Source organism: Schistocerca serialis, chromosome 9 (assembly GCF_023864345.2).
Source record: "Schistocerca serialis cubense isolate TAMUIC-IGC-003099 chromosome 9, iqSchSeri2.2, whole genome shotgun sequence".
Taxonomy (NCBI): Eukaryota; Metazoa; Arthropoda; class Insecta; order Orthoptera; family Acrididae; genus Schistocerca; species Schistocerca serialis.
This window is the reverse complement of record NC_064646.1, coordinates 472149518-472166374: the sequence shown is the minus strand read 5'-3', so window position 1 is coordinate 472166374 and position 16857 is coordinate 472149518. Positions and strand designations below refer to the sequence as shown.

Here is a 16857-nt window from a genome sequence, read left to right as displayed (position 1 = left end):
TTGTGATTCTCTGGTGCAATACCATAGACAAAATCCTTCCTGTACATGGAAATCCGCTGCTAATGACCTTTGGAGGTGATAGGGATGTTATTCAATCTGTATATTGGGCAAGCAGTGAAGGAAAGAAAAGAAAAATTCGGAGTAGGTATTAAAATCCATGCAGAAGAAATAAAAACTTTGAGGTTCGCCGATGACATTGTAATTCTGTCAGAGACAGCAAAGGACTTGGAAGAGCAGTTGAACGGAATGGACAGTGTCTTGAAAGGAGGATATAAGATGAACATCAACAAAAGCAAAACGAGGATAATGGAATGTAGTCGAATTAAGTCGGGTGATGCTGGGGGAATTAGATTAGGAAATGAGACACTTAAAATAGTAAAGGAGTTTTGCTACTTGGGGAGCAAAATAACTGATGACGGTCGAAGTAGAGAGGATACAAAATGTAGACTGGCAATGGCAAGGAAAGCGTTTCTGAAGAAGAGAAATTTGTTAACATCGAGTATAGATTTAAGTGTCAGGAAATCATTTTTGAAAGTATTTGTATGGAGTGTAGCCATGTATGGAAATGAAACATGGACGATAAATAGTTTGGACAAGAAGAGAATAGAAGCTTTCGAAATGTGGTGCTACAGAAGAATGCTGAAGATTACGTGGGTAGATCACATAACTAACGAGGAGGTATTGAATAGAATTGGGGAGAAGAGGAGCTTGTGGCACAACTTGACTAGAAGAAGGGATCGGTTGGAAGGACATGTTATGAGGCATCATGGGATCACCAAATTAGTATTGGAGGGCAGCGTGGATGGTAAAATCGTAGAGGGAGACCAAGAGATGAATACACTAAGCAGATTCAGAAGGATGTAGGTTGCGGTAGGTAGTGGGAGATGAAGAAGCTTGCACAGGATAGAGTAGCATGGAGAGCTGCATCAAACCAGTCTCTGGACTGAAGACCACAACAACAACAGGGATAGCAACGGTTGTAATGCAGGACACACATTATCGTACTTTGGCTTACACCATGCTGGCGGACCACTTTACTCGAGCTTGTACGATGATTCGTCTCAGTATCCTGTAGAACCCGGTCCTCCAACTATGCTGTACGCACATCTCCTTCGCCATACACAAACGGCCACTGGGCTTGTTCCTGACATGAGTACTGGACCATTCTGCTGCTCACGGTACACTGCGTCAACCGCTTAGCCTGCAAAACGAAAGGACACGTGGCACGTCGTCAGAGGGATTTTCATTCATCTGCCCGATCTACTGTGGCAACCCCGCAGTTTGTCGGTTTTAGTAATGTTCACCTTGTCTATTATTTTCACCTTATGTTTTGCGAAAGATTTTAGGACTTTGTGAATGATTTAATAGAAGTACGATCGGAAATAGTCGGTGTTGTTATGAACAAAAGCTCTCTCTATCGAGGAGATAGTTTGTTCGATTCTGTGAATATCCACGGAAACACAGGCCAACCAATTAGGAGACTGTAGTGTACGTCACTCACTGATTTCCTGTGTTCCCGACGATCGCTAACATAGTCGACGCGGCTATTTTAAGCCCGTCCGTTTTCTTAAACAAACTGTGCGGTTTGAGCGCTAGATGCGTTGGCAACCGCCGCTGGGGAGCGCTGTAGTGGCAAATCACGGCATGGAACACGTTCGCCGGTGTGCCCGTGCGGTTACAGGCGCTTCAGTCTGGAACCGCGTGACCGCTACGGTCGCAGGTTCGAATCCTGCCTCGGGCATGGTGTGTGTGATGTCCTTAGGTTAGTTAGGTTTAATTAGTTCTAAGTTCTAGGCGACTGATGACCTCAGAAGTTAAGTCGCATAGTGCTCAGAGCCATTTGAACCATTTGAACACGTTCCGTGGGATGTAGCAGATCGTTCGGGAGGCTGCAGTCGCCACAACAGCGTAGACGAGAAACGCGTCCCTGTGAAGACGGTTTACCACGTGTAGAAGTATGAAACCGGAATTTGGTTGCAGTTATTACACGTCTTTTGTTTGAAAGTGATGAACAATATTTTTTTCAAAATGATCTCCATCTGTTTATACTTGTCTCCCATCTCTCTGGTAGGTCATGAATGCCACGCCAAGAAAGCGAAGCAGTCGCGAGTCATTTTCGTACTGTTTCATACGAATTGAAGCGTTGTTCAGCGACAGCGTGTCCCAATGATGCAAACAGATGACAATCGGACGAAGCCAAGTCTTGAGAATAAGCCGCATGCCCCAGTATCTCCCAACTGAACGCCTCTGTCGTTTTCCCCTGACACGTTTTGCCGTGTGTGATGGGGCGTTATCATTGACCAATATGACTCTGTGTTGTCTTTCTCCATATTCTGGTCGTTTTTCACGTAATGCTCGATTTAAATCGATCATTTGCTGTTGGCAGTGATCGGTGTTAATGGTTTCATCTGGTTTCAGCAGCTCATAATAGATGACACCGTTCTGATCCCACCAAACACAGAGCATTGTCTTCTTTCCAAAGCGATTTGGTCGTGCAGTGGCTGTCGATGGTTGGCTGAATTCACTCGTGATTTACAACGCTTAGGATTCTCAAAATTTATCCATTTTTCCTCAACTGTCAATATATTTGATGGAGAAGCGACTTTGCTTTGTATCTGGAGAACAGCACTTCACAAGTGGTCTTTCGATTTGCAAAAATTGGAAATTTGTGGTAAGGTCTTATGGAACCAAATTGCTGAGGTCATCGGTCCCTAAGCTTACACACTATTTAATCTAACTTACGCTAAGGATAATACACACACTCATGCCCGAGGGAGGACTCGAACCTCCGACGGAGGGAGTCACACGTTTCGATTTGCTAGGTGTCTTTCTTTCAGTTCGTGCAGAATCCATTTTCCCTGTTCTGCACCTTTACCACAGCTTTAGACCGAAGAGAAACGTCTTTCTGCGTCACATTCAATTCTTCCGCGAGTTCCTGACGAGTTTATCATCTTCATCCAATGCTTGAAATTTCTTGTCTGGTAACTTTTTCGGTGGTTTCCTGTGTTCGTCGTTTCTCACGTCGGAATCACCACTTACGAATTTTTCGAACGACTCGAAACACTGTGTTTTCCCAAGAGCATTTTGCCGAAAGCTTCGATAAGCATTCGATGCGATTCTGCAGCAGTGTTCTTCAAATGACAACAAAAAACCGATGGTGTCCACAAATTGTAGTTCGTAGGCACAAAGCTCCGATGTATGGAACTTTGGTTACTGTGCGTTGACATTCGTCGTCAGCCATTACAGGAAGCGGACGGCGCTGCAGACGCGGTCTCAGGGGCCCTACACCGTCTGTAGAGAAATTACAGTTTCGAACTCGTACAGCTGGTACCTGCGCCGCCTGCTGGGCTACTCACCGAGTCGTCGGAGGAGGAGGGCGTGCCGCGCACGCTGAGGAAGGCCTCGCTGGAGGTGCGCCGGCCGCTGGTGCGCTCCCAGTCGTCGCTCGAGGTGGCCGTCGCCGTCGTCTGGCGCGCCGACGCGAAGCTCAGGTCGTCGCCCGACGAGGTGGCCGGCCGGGTGGCCGCCGAGGCGGCGGAGGCGCTGGGCGTCGAGGCGGAGGGCGGGGGCGGCGGGGGCGGCGGGGGCCCGTCAGCGAGCAGCCAGCTGGCGCGCGAGCTGATGCTCGACACCTCGGACAGCGACTCGGGGGTGGCCAGCGGCGCCAGCCCGAACCACTCGTCGTGCAGGCCGTCCTGCGCCGGGATCGTCACCTGCCGAGAACCAAGCCAGCCTCACTCCCCCCTCACTATTGACACGGACGGAGCAGCCTCCAACAGCGATATTAACAATTCTCAAGCTTCATCTCACATTCAAACTGTGTGCCGGATCGAGACTCGAATTCAATACCTTTGCCTTTCGCGGGCAAGTGCTCTACCGTCTGAGGTATCCTAGAGCGACTCTCGACCCTTGCCGGCCCGGGATGGCTGAGCGGTTCTAGGCGCTACAGTCTGGAACCGAGCGACCGCTACGGTTGCAGATTCGAATCCTGCCTCGGGCATGGGTGTGTGTGATGTCCTTAGGTTAGTTAGGTTTAAGTAGTTGTAAGTTCTAGGGGACTGATGACCTCAGAAGTTAAGTCCCATAGTGCTCAGAGCCATTTGAGCCTTTTGAGTCTCGACCCTTACTCACACCCTTACTTCCTCCAGTACCTTGTCTCCTATCTTCCAGACTTCACTCATGGAAAAAGGATATTGCAGAGTCGTGGCCCAGCCACAGCCTGGGGAGACGAGGTACTGGTGGTTCAAATGGTTGAAATGGTTCTGAGCACTAAGGGACTGAACATCTGAGGTCATCAATCCCCTAGAACTTAGACCTACTTAAACCTAACTAACCTAAGGACATCAGACACATCCATGCCCGAGGCAGGATTTGAACCTGTGACCGTAGCAGTCACGCGGTTCCGGACTGAAACACCTAGAACCGCTCGGGCACCACGACCAGCGGTACTGGTGTCAAGTAACGGTGTGAGGACGGGTCGTGAGTTGCGCTTAGGTAGCTCAGTTGGTAGAGCACTTGCCTGCAATAATCAAAATTCCCGAGATCGAGTCTCGGTCCGGCACACAGTATTAATCTGACAAGAAGTTTCATATCAGTGCACACTACACTGCAGAGTGAAAATTTCATTCTGAAAATATCTCCCAGGCTGTGGCTAAGTCGTCTCCGCAATATCCTTTGTTCCAGGAGTGCTAGTCCTGCAGGTTTTGCAGGAGAGCTTCTGTAAAGTTTGGGAGATAGTTGCCCGCTTCCTTAGCTGAGTGGTTTGGATGTGCTGACTGACGCAGCACCCGCTACTTAAGGCGCTCATAAAAAAGTAAAATAAAAATAAAAAACTCATTATGTTTAATTTTCGTGGCTCTCCCGTGGTTTCCTTCGCTTTATACTTCCTCAACTCATCATAACTCTATGTTAGTCGTACTGGGAGTAAGATTATACGGGGGGCCAACACCTGAAGTGCCTTTATCTCTTTCTTCTCTCTTAATCCCTTTTTTACTATCCAGGGGAAGATGACAAACAAAAAAATAGCTCTCTGAGTAGACTGTTCAGACCATAAAACCGACATCCACCATGGAGAAAAAGAAAACTGGTCAAGGCCTTTGACTGCCATGCCGCAGGCGCGGGTTCAATTCCCAGTTGGGTCGAAGATTTTTTCCGTTTGGGGACTGGGTGTTGTGTTGCCTACGTCATCACCGACATGCGAGTTGCCCAATGTGGCATCAGCTGATAAGATTTACGACTGGGCGGCCGAACTTCCCGACGCGGGGACACCTCGCCGTCAGTGCCATTTGGATGGTAGGAGACGATGCGCAGGTGGAAGTAAAGCTGTGAGGATGGGTTGTGAGTCGTGCTTGGGCATCTCAATCATACCTGGCACGGTGGTAACTCAGTGTGTTTGGTCAAACGGTTAGTTGTCCTCTGTAATAAAGAAGCTGAGTGAACTGAATAAATAAATGATGAATTGAACGAGTGCCATGGGACACGAGAGGCAACGGCCTTGCCGCAGTGGATACACCGGTTCCCGTGAGATCACCGAAGTTAAGCGCTGTCGGGCGTGGCCGGCACTTGGATGGGTGACCATCCAGGCCGCCATGCGCTGTTGCCGTTTTTCGGGGTGCTCTCAGCATCGTGATGCCAACTGAGGAGCTACTCGACCGAATAGTTGCGGCTCCGGTCAAAGAAAACCATCTTAACCACCGGGAGAGCGGTGTGCTGACCACACGCCCCTCCTATCCGCATCCTCACCTCAGGATGACAAGGCGGTCGGATGGTCCCGATGGGCCACTTGTGGCCTGACGACGGAGTGCTTGTGCTTTATGGGACACGAGACGTCCGCCCCGAATCAATGCAACGAACAAAAAGTCGGTAGAGCAATTGCTTGCGAAAGGTAGGGGTCCCGAGTTGGAGCCTCAATCCGGCACACAGTTTTAATCTGCTAGGAAGTACACTCCGCTGAAGAGTCGAAATTTCTTTCTGGAGTTTTCAACGGCTATTAAAAATTTCTCACAGTCTTTTATTAAAGATCAAGTGAAGACTGTTACAAGCTAATACCGGCTAATATCGGAGATGGACAAAAATATGGAAGCATCGAAAACAGAATACATTACCGGGCCTAATACGGTGTACGAAAACTGTTGGTATTCGAAACATCTGCCACTCAGCTAGGAATGGATAAATACAGATTTTTATACTTTTCATGGGAATGTCATACCATTCTTCCTGAAACACAGTGCCAAGTTCAGGCACCGATACTGGAAATGGATGATGATCAGGCACCCTTGTCTCCAACATAGACCAGAAACGCTCAATAATATTGAGATCTGGTGGCGGTAATGGCCAGGGGAGATACGACAGTTCATCCACGTGCCCACCGAGCGAGGTAGCGCAGTGTTTAGCACACTGCACTCGCATTCGGGACGACGACAGTTCAAACCCGCTTCCGGCCATCCTGATTTAAATTTTCTTTGATTTCCCTAAATCGCTTCAGGCAAATGCCGGGATGGTTCCTTTGAAAGGGCATAGGCGACATCCTTCCCCATCCTTCCTTAATCCGTTGGGACCGATGACCTCGCTGTTTGGTCTCCTTCCTGAATCAAACAACTAACCAATCTTGTGCCCACAAAACTAGTCTTGGGACAGGGGTTCTTGTGGTCTTCGAACCCAATATCCCCTTTTGGCAACAAACACTACAGTGGGATGGACCTGGTGAGCCAAAATGGCCACATAATCAAATGGTTCAAATGGCTCTGAGCACTATGGGACAACTTCTGTGGTCCTCAGTTCCCTATAACTTAGAACTACTTAAACGTAACTAACCTAAGGACATCACAAACATCCATGCCCGAGGCGGGATTCGAACCTGCGACCGTAACCGTCGCGCAGTTCCAGACTGTAGCGCCTAGAACCGCTCGGCCACCCCAGCCGGCGCCACATAATCATTGACAGCAATGCTACTTTGCCGAGTAACCATAGGGCCCACAGAATAAGGCATGGTTGTCCAAATCACCACCGATCCTCTTCCATCTATCACCCTTGGGGCCTACACTCGGCGAGATGTTCGAAAGTATCTAAAGCAAGATTCATCCGACCAAATGACGTCCATCGTTCCACAGTCCAGGTTTCGTCACCACGTTTCCCTGTTACGGGCATTTGCATCACTGATGAATGGTTTTGGAATTCCAGTTCGCTCTGCAGTTCCAACTTGTGTACCTCCTTTGTGTTGGTTTGCTGCTGACAGGGTTCGCAAGTGCGACATTCAGTTCTGCACTGACTCTTGCTGTTACCATTCTCTTATTTGTCCTGACATTCCCCTTCAATGACTTTCCGTCACACTCACTCGAGGCACTCTCTCGTCGTTGTGACTTAGCGGATGATGCATTCCTGCTTTCGCTGTATCGGGTATAAATCTTCGTCACGATGTCCCTTGAAACACCTTCCTCTTCGGCAGTCTCGGTTACGGAAGCACCCAACACACAAGCACCAACAACCTGGCTACATTAGAATTCACTTAGTTCCGAGGTAATCCACTCACAACTACACAGAACACTCTTCTGACCACGAGTGACACATACAACGTATTGGCGACACTTCACACGAGCCGTGCAGGCTTGACTGGCATCTGCGTTTATGATCAAGCATGCATTTCTCGCATGTTTCCATATTTCTGCCCAACCACTGTGCATCACTCCCTCGCCTTCTGATTGTTACAGTTACGGACCCATCGACGTCTTCTAACGCTAACTGGTGTATTATTATTGCCAAGAAGCATTTACCGTCTTCAAGTAATGAAGATGACTGTATAAGAGTTTTATTTGTTAGTCGCAAATACGGTGAAGCACGAACCAAACGAAATTCTGTACTCCTAAAGGCTTAGCACCAGCACAGAGCAGAGCCTGACCGGATGTTTCCTGCACAGAAGAAAGCGACGACAGCGGGACAGGAGGTAAAACTTTAATTTATTTCCACCGAACTCCGATAGCCTTCATGCAAAATAGGAATCTAGAGTCCAACAACTACGGGGAAAATGAGACCGGGAGGCACCTTGAGAAAGGTGTAGCTCTACGTTTAGAGAACAATGGAAAAATTAGTAGACGCCGACCTCAGGTTGCGTTTCCCGACCCTGCGACTTACCGCAGAGGATAGATTAAAGAAAGGCAACGCTGCGTTTAAAGTATTTGTACACGCAGAGTAAGCTTTTGACAATGTGGTCTGGACTACATTCTCTGAAAGTCGGAAGGCACTAGAGATATAATAAAGCCAGGGGAAGCTATTCTACAGTTTGTAGCGAAACCACATTACAGAGATAAGTCGGAGAACACAAAAGCAAAGCAGTACTTGAAAAGGGAGTGATCTGGGGTTGTAGACTGCTCCCCACGTTATTCAAACTGCTCATTGAGTCAGTTATGAAGGAAACCAAGGAGGGACTTGGAGAAAGAATTAAAGTTAAGAGAGAAGAAAAAAAAGTTTTGAACTTTGCTGATGACGGTGCAGTTCTGTCAGAAACAGCAAAGGGCCTGCAAGAGCGGTAGATCGGTGTGGACAATCTCCTGTAACGAGGTTGTAGGTCGAGTTAAATATGGCGACGCTGGAATTAGACACTAGAAGCTGTACATGAGCAGAATAACTGATGGTACCTTAAGCAAAGATGCTCAAAATCCATACTGGCAATAGCAGGAAAAGCATTTCCGAAAAAAAAAGAAATTCGATGACATCGAATTTAAATTTAAATGTTAGAGTTTCTTTTTTTTGAAGTTATTTGCGTGGAGTGAAGCCTTCTAGGTAAATGAAACATGGAGAATAAACATGGAGTATAAACATTTCAGACAAGAAGAAAATAGAAGCTTTTGAAATGCGGTGTTACGGAAAAATACTGAAGTTAAAGTTCGTTGATTGAATATGTAGTGAGAAGGTCCACCTACTGATTCATACTGACCAGGAAAGAAATTAGTGGCACAACTTGGCTAAAAGAATGAATCGGTTGAAAGGACATAAAACTACGCATGAAGACGATTTGACCACAGTAAAGGCTCAAATCAATGATGAGTTTCAGTACATATACTGGTCTCAAGATAGCGTAGTCTCGGATGCAGAGCTGCATCAAAACAATCTTTGAACCGAAGATCACAACGTCATCGTAGCTCAACATCTCGGCAGAGCGCACACCGGAACTCCTTCCACTGCCTGGTATTTCATCGGTTACGAACACGGGCTGTGTGCTCACGCCGATACAGCAGTGCAATCACACACTGTTCTCCACGTTCTGCTGTTTATGTAATACCAAGAACACACAAAATGTGTGCTAGCACAAGAGGTATTCATAAAGTTTTAAGTACCACCTGGAAAAAGTGAAGAGCAACAACACCGAAATTATAATTCTTCAAGGCTTTCCTGGCGAGGCGTTGTCATATTGAACAATCGGGTCTTTCTTGCCCGATATTTCAACTGCGTGACTCATAGTCTTCTTCAAGTGCTGTATGATATTGATTCTAGAGCGAAAGGAGTCCGACCTTACTGCATCTTTGCTAGATATTCGATCGACGCACCTTATCTTCAGCATTCTTCCGTAACACCGCATTTCAAAAGTTTCTATTGTCTTCTTGGCTGAACTGTCCGTTGTTGATGTTCCACTTGTGTAAAAGGATAACTGACCTCAAAACGTACTTTCTAATACTTAAATTTAAATTCGATGTCAACGAATTTCTCTTTTTTTTCAGAAATGCTTATTCAACGTGACAAAACCGAAATTACTGCCTGTAGGATATTTCCAGTAGCAGCAAACCTAAGTCTTTATGGAAGGAACCTGAAACAACTCAACTGTTTCCAGTACGTGAGTAGCAGAATAACAGAGAATGGTATATCATGCCAAGGGATTAAATGCTGAATTTCACAAGCTAAAAAAATCATTCAACAACTAGAGTAAGCTACTAGTATCAAACTGAACCCTAGGAAGCAGCATCTAAAAACTTTTTGTTTGAACCGTTCCCGCATACGGCTCGGAGCCATAAGAGAAAAATGGCAGGTTTTTGAGGCATGGTGTTGGAGAAGAGTTCAAAGATTCATGGACAGAGAGAATGACCAATGAAGAAGTCTTCAACATAGGAGACATAAGATCGTTTTGGAGGAGGACCAAAGGGACCGATGAGTTACTTAGTTCGTTAGTTACTTTCGTGTTCCATGGATCTTTTTGCATAATACGTCTTAATGATGTGGAATGAGTCATTCTACATTCATATCGCAAACTAATTTTTAAATATGGCTTCAAGCTGAACATTTATAAGAATTTTGTTTTTAATATAGATATGAGTTAGTAATTCCTTCTCATCACCTATTACACATTACAATAATAGAAATTCTTTTACCGATTAGAAGCCGTTGTCAATGAGGAACTTTTTCAGTTTTTTAACACATTTTACTTTGCTGTCTCTCAGACATTTTCCATCCTCAGGTAACTGAACAAAAATTTTAGTTGCAGCATTGCGCACTTCTGTTTGTGGTATTGAATTACGTACATCATTGTTCCTGTTGAACTGCAATCGATTATTTGCAACGGACTGCATGGGCCAAGAAATATACTGCGATCAGTAGTCTCAATGCCTTAACACCTTACATAGATGTCTACAACATGACTGTTGGTGAGCACTACATATTATTCTTACAGCACGTTTTTGAGCAATGAAGACTTCATTAAATATGAGTTACTACAGAACATTATTCCATATGACATTACAGGCACTGAAACCTGACTACAGCCGGAAATTTTTGCGAAGGATCTAACAGTTTTCAGAAAGGATCGGGTAAGTATAGTTGGCGGCGGCGTGTTTGTTGCTGTTAGAAGTAGTTTATCTTGTAGCGGAACTGAAGTAGATGGTTCCTGTGAGTTAGTATGAGTAGAGATCATTCTTGGAAACAGGAATAAAATAATAATTGGATCCTTTTACCGACCTCCCAACTCACGTGATACATTTGCTGAAAGATTCAAAGAAAACTTGAGTCTAATTTCAAACACATAACCGACTCATACAATCATAGTTGACGGGGACTTTAATTTACCGTCGATATATTGGTGAATGCACATGTCTGAATTCGGAGGTACGTATAAAATATCATCCGAAGTTGTGCTAAACGTATTCTCTGAAAATTATTTCGTGCAATTAGTTCATGAGCCCATTCGAACAGTAAACGGTTGAGTAAACACACTTGACCTCTGAGCGACAAATAATCCTGAGCCAATAGCGATCATCAAAACGACAACAGGGACTAGTGAACAAAGGGTTGTCGTAGCGAGACTGAATACCATAACACTCAAATCCACCAAAAATCAACGAAAATATATCTATTCAAGAAAGCAGATAAAAATTCACTTGACGCCTCCCTGATAGATAATCTCCACTCCTTCCAAATTAATAATGTAAGTGTAGAGCAGATGTGGCTTGAATTCAAGGAAATAGTATCGGCAGCAATTGAGAGATTTATACCAAATAAATTAACAAACGATGTAGCTGTTCTCCCTTGGTACACAAAACGGGTCAGAATACTGTTGCAGAAACAACGGAAGAAAACATGCCAAATTTAAACAGTCGCAAAATCCGTAAGATTGGCGATCTTTCACAAAAGCTCGAAATTTAGTGCAGGCTACAGTGGGACATGCTTATAACAGTTTCCATAATGAAACTTTGTCTCGAAACCTGACAGAAAACCCAAAGAGATTCTGGTCGTGTGTAAAGTATCCTAGCGACAGGACAAAATCAATGCCTTCCCTGCAGGATAGGAATGGAAATACTATCGATGACAGTGCTGCTAAAGCAGAGTCACTAAGTGTAGCCTTCCGAAATTCCTTCACCAAAGAAGACGTAGAAAATATTCCAGAATTCGAATCAAAAACAGCTGCCAATATGAGTAACTTACAAGTAGATACCCTCGGAATAGTGAAGCAACTTAAATCACTCAATAAATACCAATTAGGTTCCTTTCACAGTGTGCTGACGCAATAGCGGCATATTTAACACTTACAACCTCTGACTGTATTAGTTGAATCACTAAATATAACTTTCTACATTCTTTTAGTCAGATATGACATTATCCATTGATTGACTGTACCCATAAATCTTCAATTAATATAGAAGAGGTCAAATGTCTCAGTCAAGTCCCAGGAAATACCAACTTGCGCTATTTTATTATTTAATGCTTGTAAAATTTAGTGAGTGAACATGTAAATGGAATTCTCAGTAGAGCAACTCTTCTGAAACCCAAACTGTGATTTGCTGACGCTGTTATTGTTGTTCAGGTGAGATACTATTCTGGAATATTGAGCTTCTCAAAAATTTTGGGAAATGATGTCAGCAGTGAAACTGGTTGTTGACTATTGACATTTCTCCTATCACATTTCTTAAACATCAGCATATTTCAGCCTCTCTCTAAAATGCCTTGTATTAGTGACACATTAGATATTTCAGCTAAGACTGGACTCATTATAGTACTCTATTGGGAACACCACCAAAAACAGATGAGGTTTTATTTTTGAGAGACATAGGTCATACACTCATATGATTGAATTTTATGAGAGTTACTTTTTCAAGATATTGTTGTGATTATTCTCTTGAACTGTTTGTCCCTATACTTTTTAGCATATTTAAGAAACGATTATTACAGATATTTGCTAGCTGTGACTCGTCATTTACAGCCCTTCCACTCAGTTCAACACTGATGTTATCGTGGTCTGTGGCTGGTTGCCCTACCTCTCGTTTCAGAAGCAGCTACATTCTATATAGCCTTAAGTCTGTTTTTAGGGTTACGGGTTTCTGATATTACGTGCATTTTGATGTTGTTGTTGTTGTGGTCTTCAGTCCTAAGACTGGTTTGATGCAGCTCTTCATGTTACTCTATCATGTGCAAGCTCCTTCATCTCCCAGTACTTACTGCAACCTACATCCTTCTGAATCTGTTTAGTGTATTCATCTCTTGGTCTCCCTCTACGATTTTTACCCTGCACGCTGCCCTCCAATGCTAAACTGGTGATCCCTTGATGCCTCAGAACATGTCCTACCAACCGATCCCTTCTTCTTGTCAAGTTGTGCCACGAGCTCCTCTTCTCCCCAATTCTATTCAATACCTCCTCGTTAGTTATGTGATCTACCCACGTAATCTTCAGCATTCTTCTGTAGCACCACATTTCGAAAGCTTCTATTCTCTTCTTGTCGAAACTATTTATCGTCCATGTTTCACTTCCATACATGGCTACACTCCATACAAATACTTTCTGAAACGACTTCCTGACACTTAAATCTGTACTCGATGTTAACAAATTTCTCTTCTTCAGAAACGCTTTCCTTGCCATTGCCAGTCTACATTTTATATCCTCTCCACTTCGACCATCATCAGTTATTTTTCTCCCCAAATAGCAAAACTCCTTTACTACTTTAAGTGTCTCATTTCCTAATCTAATTCCGTCAGCACCACCTGACTTACTTTGACTACATTCCATTATCATCGGTTTGCTTTTGTTGATGTTCATCTTATATCCTCCTTCGAGGACACTGTCCATTCCGTTCAACTGCTCTTCCAAGTCCTTTGCTGTCTCTGACAGAATTACAATGTCAAGAACTAATAAATTTCTCTCTTGAACACCTACACAGGCATCGTCCTTTCATTGTGAAATTAATAGTTGGGGAAAAACGTAGATCGAGAGTAGAGGAAAACCAAGACATCTGTAGAACAGGCACATGAAACAAGATCTGGGACTATCGTACTCGTAATTGAAGTGATACCGAACAAGGTGGCGCAATCCTTAGCACACTGGACTCGCATACGGGAGGACGACGGTTCAAACCCGCGTCAGGCCATCCTGATTCAGGTTTTCCGTGATTTCCCTAAATCACTTCAGGCTAATGCTGCGATGGTTCCTGTACAAGGGCACAGCCGTCTTCCTTCCCCATCCTTTCCTAATCCGGTGGGATCGATAACCTCGCTGTTTTTTTCCCCTCCCCCAAATCAGGCAAGCAAGCAACTAGAGTGATCTGCAAACGATAGGGGAAAATGAAGAACGAGAGTTGTTGTCGACCCATATAGGGATTAGGAATGAAATATTATAAAGAGGGAGAAGGATTTTCGGTTTGTCTCCACGTACATGACTGCAGTCCTGGCGTACACTGAAATCACTGCGCCACGGCAGCGTAGCGCGCCGCTACACGAGCCAAAACAAAATGGCATAGCTCATGAAAAAGTCGACTGTCGTGCTGCGATCCGTTTTCTGCATTTGAAGGGCAACAACGCTGCAACTGTCCACACTGACTTGGTGGAGGACGATTGTAAAAATTAACCGTCCTATGAAACGGTGGTTCGGTGGCGGGGATAAGTCTGAAGGAAGTGGCAGACAGCGTCATTGTGAGGAACAGGGAATCGCGAGAGAAATGCCGATCTGTGTGTTCGAAGATGGACGTATCACAGACCAGGCAGTTGTTCAAAAGGTGAAAACCACTAGCATACCTGTTTCTAACATTTTCACGTCGTTTAAAAATGTTAGGACGCCGCAGTTCACTTTACACAAAACACATATGGTTGGTTTGTTTGGGCGAGGAGACCAGACAGCGAGGTTATCGGTCTCATCGGAATAGCGAAGTACGGGGAAGGAAGTCGGCCGTGCCCTTTCAAAGGAACCATCCCGGCATTTGCCTGGAGCGATTTAGGGAAATCACGGAAGACCTAAATCAGGATGGCCGGACGCGGGGTTGAACCGTCGTCCTCCCGAATGCGAGTCCAGTGTACTAGCCACTGCGCCACCTCGCTCGGTCAAAACACATATGCACATGCAGATTTTCCGAAGCAATAATTAAAACTTTATGACTCCGCCTCATGTAAAGGCAAACAGGGCATGATGCAATACAAAACTTATAGACAAGAAACACCCTAAACCGAGTTTGTAAAACACTGAAAGCTGGAAAGTAAGAGCGCAGTTTACGTTTCGCGAGATCAGGTTACTCTAGCGGAGTAGTAAGTCGTGTAGGCGCGGCATAAGAAATTCCCCAACAGCCGTCAGCTTTCAGCTGGACAGCGCTAATAGCTGCAGGCTGAAACAGTAGAGGAATCGTTTGCGCCAGGACTTCACCCGGAACAAGTCCCGCCCACTCACCCCCGGTTTTCCCGGTCTCTGTTCGGCGCCTGGGCTTGGTTTCAGTTGACCCACGTGGTTTACCGCGTTTGGCTGCACTTGGAGTGAATGTTAAATTAATATCTTGCTAGGTCCTAAATTTTGCCACATAGTTAAAAGACACGTTACAAAAAACGTGCACAATTGGCCTCAGCTGTGCCAGGTACTTCCACAGCAAACATAAGAGAAAACAATTTAGCACTGAATTCTTTAAATACGAGAACTCAGTATTCAGATGAATAACCTATGAAGAAACATACTTCTATGTGAGAAAAAGCACCCAAAGCTAAAACAGGAAAAACCTACCCTCAAAGAATAATTTGCTTGGAGAAAGAGGAACCACGGTTTTCAGAACTGAGACAGTATACGCGAAACAAGCACCAGTGTTCACTATAATTCCAGAGGCATCAAAATTACTTTGTTCTTGCTAGATCGATCCAGGCTGTTTTTGCTGAAAAGTTTTAGGGGTGGAAGAAGAGATGGCACAGCATGAAGGACGTTTTACAGCCGTGAAACACTGCAGCATTTATTTCCTTCATAACTGCTCTGTGACAAACATACACATCATCATTATTATTTTTAAAAAATGGTTTGAATGACATGAAATTAATTAATCTTTTGGTAAAAATAGACAGGACAAAGAATAACGACAGATTACTGTCCTGAGACGTTTGCAACAGCATATAGGACACTAATCACAGAGAACCGCCACAATTCTTTATAACCTCGTTTATAATGCGCAAGTGTGGCATTGGAAGAATTTACAAGTTAAAATTCACCCATTACCCCTGCAAATACTAACGAAATATGTCATATAAGCAAATATCTTACTGCTTTCATTAGACAGTTCTATTTCATGGCATTCTTATATTCTTTAATTTTAGTGAGCTACTATGAGGGTCTACATAAATAAAACGACTTTCACTTATTTCTGTATAACGTTGATTTTAGACAACAGAGTTAGTCGACTGCATCCGTGGCTTTACTACCAACATGAGAGATTCACAACCTTTGTTTTAACATTGTATGTTTGCTCTGCTGTTTCTCTCAAATAAATGTACTATAATAAGTGAATTAGTTAATGAAAATTTGTCCTTATTGCCTTTAAATAACATCACGTTATTTTTTGTTTTCTATTGCTGGCGATGCTTTCAATTCTCTATAAATATTTTTATTTCTTTAATAATACACATTCGTATTATATTACTATCCAGAAAGACTTAAATTTCTTATCATTACTAAATTTCATCACAGTGTAACATGTGTTGGACTGTGACGATAACAGCTTTGATGTAACTTCCAGTTTGCTGAACTGGCGGCTGTTTAGGGGAGGGCCTCACACTGTGGATAGGCGTGGAGGGGGATGAATGGGCGGGACTTGTTCCGGGTGAAATCCTAGCGCTAAGGGCACGTAAACAGTAGTCGCCTATCAGCTGTGACTACAGTGTGGCCCTGTCGTAGAGACGTCTACAAAATCGCATTACGTGAGCGGTTGAGGTAGGCGCGGGCAGCTTCCACGCCCAGCCCGCTGCAGCTGTCAGGCTCCTTCTTATGCCGACTCTTTTTATAGTTGAGCATGCCAGACGTAGGGCGTATAGTCGGAGGTGCACTGTGGTTTGCACATCGCCGCAATCGCACACACTGTTGTTACAGTCTGGAAGGAATCCACATTTTATTAAGTTGTCTTTGGTTCTCGCCACTGAAACCTGTTGCGCTTG

At 44.5% G+C, this 16857-nt stretch overlaps 1 protein-coding gene and 1 pseudogene across 1 annotated transcript in view; one reads left to right on the top strand and one right to left on the bottom strand.

Annotated features, from left to right (window-relative positions):
* LOC126419718 (diacylglycerol lipase-alpha) overlaps positions 1-16857 on the bottom strand; it is a 582321-nt gene that overhangs the window by 163472 nt on the left and 401992 nt on the right. The window contains exons 16-17 of the mRNA XM_050086898.1: positions 3565-3713; positions 3357-3486 (exon numbers count right to left, since the gene is read on the bottom strand). Of these exons, the coding sequence (XP_049942855.1) occupies positions 3357-3486; positions 3565-3713 (279 nt within the window). The remainder of the gene's footprint in view (positions 1-3356; positions 3487-3564; positions 3714-16857) is intronic.
* On the top strand, positions 5485-5602 carry LOC126419981 (5S ribosomal RNA; annotated as a pseudogene).